The 5,589-nt window shown below is 50.3% G+C and overlaps 1 protein-coding gene across 1 annotated transcript; it reads left to right on the top strand.

The window, feature by feature from the left end:
• The first annotated feature begins 3,967 nt into the window (after window positions 1-3,967).
• EI90DRAFT_3082720 (uncharacterized protein) lies at window positions 3,968-4,856 on the top strand. The gene is made up of 4 exons (XM_039062027.1): window positions 3,968-3,995; window positions 4,060-4,073; window positions 4,129-4,736; window positions 4,806-4,856. Exons 1-3 carry the CDS (start codon window positions 3,975-3,977, stop codon window positions 4,550-4,552), a joined length of 459 nt encoding a protein of 152 aa, XP_038909917.1. The 5' UTR covers window positions 3,968-3,974; the 3' UTR covers window positions 4,553-4,736; window positions 4,806-4,856.
• The last annotated feature ends 733 nt before the right edge of the window (window positions 4,857-5,589 follow it).

Genomic DNA, 5,589 nt, shown 5'->3' with positions numbered 1-5,589 from the left:
AGTCTTCGAAGTCCCGGACAAGAATACATTGGCTCCATCCCAAGCTGTCATGGAGGAAGGTAACAGTTGATCCGATGGTCACGATGGAAAGAAGCGAAGCTGGTCAATAAGTGGTCTTGACGAAGCGAGCGGACACGGCAAGGCCGCACAGAGATGGAAGCTACGGTCACAGGTCGATGAGAAGGCCAAGGTGCCAAAGTGCAGTGAGCGAAGATCGACAGCCCAGAGATCATCAAACGTCAGAGTTGTTGCGTAATAGGCAGGGAACTTGTACAGGAAGGGGAACGTCAACGTGGACAACGAGTGGGACGCCAAGGGCCTTCATCCATTGAGTGAAAGGAGTTCAGAATGGCCACAAACCAGGCGTCGAGAGACAATCCAAGGACAGCAAAGGCGAGTAGCGACGGGGTTCCGAGAGCGAGGGGGGGAGAAGAAGGAACTGGTGGGGAGAACTAATGCTCAGACCATGCTTTTATGCCTTTCAGATCTATTCAATCCTCTCTTTGTGATGGCCACGCTCCAGACTGCTGCAAGAATGAATGAAACCTTCCAAATTAGACCACTTTCTTCGTCGAAATCCCAACCAGCGATATGAACACGATCCCAGAATACGTAGTTGATATTTCACAAATTTCGAAATTTCTCGTCAGCCAGTGCACCGTTTGGCTTCGTCCAACCGCGAAATTGCTCTCAAAACCTCCCGCAACAATTTCCGTGAGCAGGAGTTCAGGGAACGATACAAGACGATGCCAGGAGGGGGAGAGAAGGCCCGTTGGGAAGACATATTCACTCTTTGGCTAGGAAGATGGCTAGGAAAGATCCGGTTATCAAGGTGATGCATCAGTGTATTGGTTATTCGTGGATTATTAGCCGAATTGACTCTATATAGTAGAAGAATTTGCGCACCCCTGACAAGGTCATGCCCCGAAACCATCGCTGCACTGGGGCACAAAATTTGCCGCACTCCTGAATATACCGCTGAAGAGTGTAACGGTGCACCGTGTCGCCGACGCCACTTCGTGGCAAAGAAAACACCAGTCGACGCCTCCACAAATGCGACATGGACCCTTCAGCTGCTGTTAGGTATTTCGTAAATGAGATCCAGATCTTCCCAGCCGATTCAGTCAACTCCGATTTTTTGAGGGATTCCTCTTGAGACACAGATCATGAACCATATCATTCCGTTGACGGCGAGCGTGGAGAAATGCTCATACGGAGCTGAACGATTGGAAGAGGACGGGCGAGATAAGCTCGCGATCTGGTATTCGAACGTTGCGGAAAACTTAGGAACCAAGCCCATCTCATCAGGAATCCACCCAAAAAACGGAGATATGTAACAAAGATTACCTAAGTATCAGCTGGTATTGTGATGAATGAGGAAGGTTCGTTCCCACCGGCTGCCCTGCGCCGAATGGATGGACATTGGACCCCCAATCCGGGTCCGCCACGTGCCCAGGGAAAGCACAACCACAACCACAAGGTGCAGCTACACCAGACATCACAAAGCACAGGAAAAACACGCCAATGGAAAGCCGCACTAAGCGATTGCAGAAGTGTGCGTCTGGCTGGGGGAAATTTCTTGAATAGGAAATCTTGTGGCTAGCGCTTCCAGTCCCCTGTGTGGCGAGATTGTTTCTCAGCTTATACACGTTGAATCCATAACTGAGAAAGGTGTCCTCCGTTATGCGCTTAATTTTAGCGTTCGCAAACAGCTTCTGTTCATTACAAAATCAGTGGTGGAAACGCCGATATCAATAACCTTTTCACTGCGTCTGCCACATGAAGTTGACATTTTTAGGGACCCATTTGCTGCAGAAAGCGCCCCCCGTTCCTGTTCATGCATCCTCACGCGTCGAGTGACGCCCAATATCAAGTCTGTACCCGTTTACCGTACTGGCTGCAAGCCACCCCTTCGGCCCGCTACTTCCTGCGCGACCGGACATCGCCTATCTAATCCTGTCAAGGGTGGAGGCTGCCTGACGTGGTAGTTGTGTGATGTAAATGCCACTGATGCTCTCAAGGAATTGGTGCGGCGCTACATTTCTGAACGCCTGAACTTTGTCAATAGACATCAGGCCAATATGGGAGTTGCTGAAGATCCAAACCCCAATTCACTGGAATGGAGAGACATATTTCCTTCTACCCCTCCATTCCGGTGAACAATGGAGGCATTGACCTTCAGGCCACATAACAGACTGATGGACATCGAACACATCCGGCTTGTCGTAAGAATCGAAAGGCCTGCGGGACCCCGACTCATATGCAGCAAATGAATCATTGTGTGCCCATTGTTGGCATGGTTGAGGGTCTGGTGCCAGTACGAGCGACTCTATAAATCATGGTTCGACTCCGAACGCTGACGCATATTTCCCGGTTACGAGCATAAACATCGTGCACCAGCTCCACATTTTTCAAGGAGGTGGGGTTACCTACCGCGACCAGGTCTAAGAAAGTCTCCAGAATCGGAATGTCGTCCCAACCACCAGCTGGAATATGGCTATTTCTCAGAGAGACGCCTGCTCGAATTTCGTTCATCTGCAATGACGGATAAGGCGAAGGTGAGAGATATGAATATGGCGACTCAGCACCGTAAATGGAAGTTCCTTCCATGCTCGCTTGCTTCCGTTTACCTTCCTATCCATCTCGTTCGAGCGTTGGAGGGCTACAGCATGTTAGTCTGCCTGCTAACGACAGCCACATGGCTATTGTTTCGTCTCCTCACCTCAAAAGTGATATCCCGGGGGAGGTGAAAGCTTGCTGAGGTGCATCTCCAATTCCGCGATCTCACTCGCTCTCGTGCGTGTGAGGTCAATGGCTCCGGAACATTATCTTTCCCCACTGTTCTCCCTCCCTTCTACTGGTAGGAGACGGAAATGCCCCGACACTGCCCAAATTTCCGCGGCCCGTTCACGTAGGAACAATCTCATCTATTCCCTAGCCGAACCACCCGTATCGCTCCGTGCGGGTGAGTGCTCTCCTTGTCGTTTTCACCATGCGAGAATGAACGTGCGCAATCCGGGTGAATACACAGAAAAATCGTTGATTTGTTGAGCTCTAACCCAATTCAGGGCGCCTGGCAGCTAGCGTACGTAAGCAGATGGCGGCAGAAATTTTACTTGAACCCGTTTGCACCATTCCGTTTCGTTTCGGCGACCGCTTTCGCGTTCCTTGCACCGACCAATACTCTAACTCGTCAATTTATTAACTTCCTACAAGGCTCACTTGCGTTTTAGGGGCCTCAGACCTGCGCTTCGTTACCCGTTCTTTCTTTCTGCTTACACTTGGTTCAGAAGGATTGCTTCGATTCTCCACCCCGAAAACGCTCATATCCATTACTCTACAAGTGCTTCATGCAACGAATAGATATCCATGAATCTACTCTTACAATATTACGGATTCAACTGCATTGACTTCATTTGGGATCATCTTGAATCACAGCCGATTCCATTGATATGAGGCAGTCGATATATTCAAAGATAACCACTTCCCTGCTCTTCTGGTTAGTGATTCGGACCTTCTTGTAAAAACCATTATCTATAACCCACCTCTTGCTCTGCGAATATTTGACTCGGATTCCCCCGGTGTTGCAGCAATAGTTCTCGCCAAGTAGCCTTGTGGCCGACGCGAAAACACGGTTTACATTGCACGGATATTTCGTAAAGGTGGGCCACTACTAGGCGACAAACACGGACATTGACATTTCTCTAACCCATGCAGGATTGCGCGATTTGTTGTTACCTCCTAAAGTTTCTTAGTTCCCTCGTTTAGCATCAGCAAAAGTGGGGATAAAATGGCCTTTATCTTTGCATCAGTTCACCTAAGTAGAAAACAACATTTTCCCCCATCGATTGCGACCAAATGAACTCACCACCTCTGTATGCATTGCGATTATGCAGCATTACTGGAATGCACTGTACGATGCCCGGGCCCGGCACATGATAACAGGTTCTTAACTTCTAAGGTTCAGCGCGAAGATGAAACTGTCCAGACGAGAAGTAGGTCTCAATCAGTGCAATGAACAACTTTCTTTCCAACACGTCTCCCTCCAATCTCCCGCAGCCGCTACCCACTCGGTCTAGTATCTTGCTTTGAATCGTCATGACTAGATCTGACTTATACTGCGGGTAGACGAGGCCTCCCGGAGTCCTTGAGGCTTGCTGGTGGAGATCTTCAGCAAGTGGAGTCTCGGACTGTCGTAGCTCTAGCTTGGCTTGTAGCGCCCCAACTAGAAATCTCGCTGAAGCACACCGGTTACCAATCGGATCATTGTAATTACTCGGTCACTCGCTTCTTATATCATGTTCCGCCTCTCGAGTATCACCAGCCACCGGTCAACCCGGATCTCCACCGCGTAACCGTCAACCGTCTGGTTCGAGTCTGCACGTTGGATGCAATCGTATTTTATTTTGTGTCAGTAGGCCCCTATATTATCATACTACCGAGTCGCGCTCGAATTGAGGAGCTCTCCAGCATCCGCCTCTTCACATTACCACACCAATGGCCGCCCAGCATACAAGGTGACCAGTTAAGAGGCATCCCATCTTACCGATGACCCAGTGCAACCAGCTAAGCTTGGTGGGTTGTTCTTCCAGCATTAAGCTCATTTCGATTCCTTTAATTCCGGGGCAGTCGCGTGCAGCTGGGTAAGAATTGGTTGGTCGATTTTTCATCAAATGGGTGAGAGAATGACCAGCTCCTTCCCCCGAGGACCACGTTACGACACAGTACTAGATGAACCGTCACACTAACATCCGGGTCTGGGCAGGAGCCAAGATGGAACAGCGCTCATAAACACAGGACCAGAGCATGCTTGATACGAGCCTGGTGACGGTGGACGAAGAGATCACGTTGGCAAGCCTTCCAGTTTAGCCCAGTCAAAGTTAGCAAGTGCTCTCGCTCGCTCGCTAGGGAAGCGAACGCACATCCTCGTGTCGCTCTACTAACTGACCGCACTGCTACCGGGAAAATTGCCGCGCTCTCTGCAAGTCTTACAGCCTCCCTTGAGTGCCACCGTATCTTCACCAAAGAAACACTTCGACTCGGCAAAACCCTTATCAAGAGCGTTCGCCGCTTCCTCCCGCATAGCTTGCCACTGCCAAATAGATGTTCTGTTATCTTGCCGCACACACCGTATTCTTTGCCTGTCTTATGTTCCCATGGCTCTTAGAGGCCAATCTTCAATGCGTCTGCTCAGCAACTGCAACGATGACCGCTCATCGACCGAGGTTTATTTTGACGTACATAATCTAAGCAGCAGGGTGAATTGTGTGACCGAATATAACCCCAAAGTCTAGGCTACCGAGCCGCATTTCCTCTCCCTGCACTTTACGGCGTAGAGCCCCTCGTAGGTTTCCTTACCACTACTTATATTTCACCCTCGCCCATATTACTGTCGGGACGCCTTCGATTGCCTGCCATGCAACCACGGAGCACTGACACCCCGGGGTCTGCAGGCTTCCCAGAATCGACAACATACACTCGTGGGCACGTCCACGGGGCGTTGTTGCTGGGCATGGTTGCGGTGGCGCCACCGGCGGAGTATAGTTGCTGATTTAATAAGCCCCGGTTGTGGCGTGATGGAGCTTGTGG

Source organism: Cantharellus anzutake (assembly GCF_015039405.1).
Source record: "Cantharellus anzutake strain C23 chromosome Unknown EI90scaffold_94, whole genome shotgun sequence".
Lineage (NCBI taxonomy): Eukaryota > Fungi > Basidiomycota > Agaricomycetes > Cantharellales > Hydnaceae > Cantharellus > Cantharellus anzutake.
This window is presented reverse-complemented; position numbering and strand designations above follow the sequence as displayed.

What these genes read in the sequence shown, in the direction of transcription:
- EI90DRAFT_3082720 (XM_039062027.1), top strand. Translation starts at nt 3,975, where the DNA reads ATGAAACTGTCCAGACGAGAA.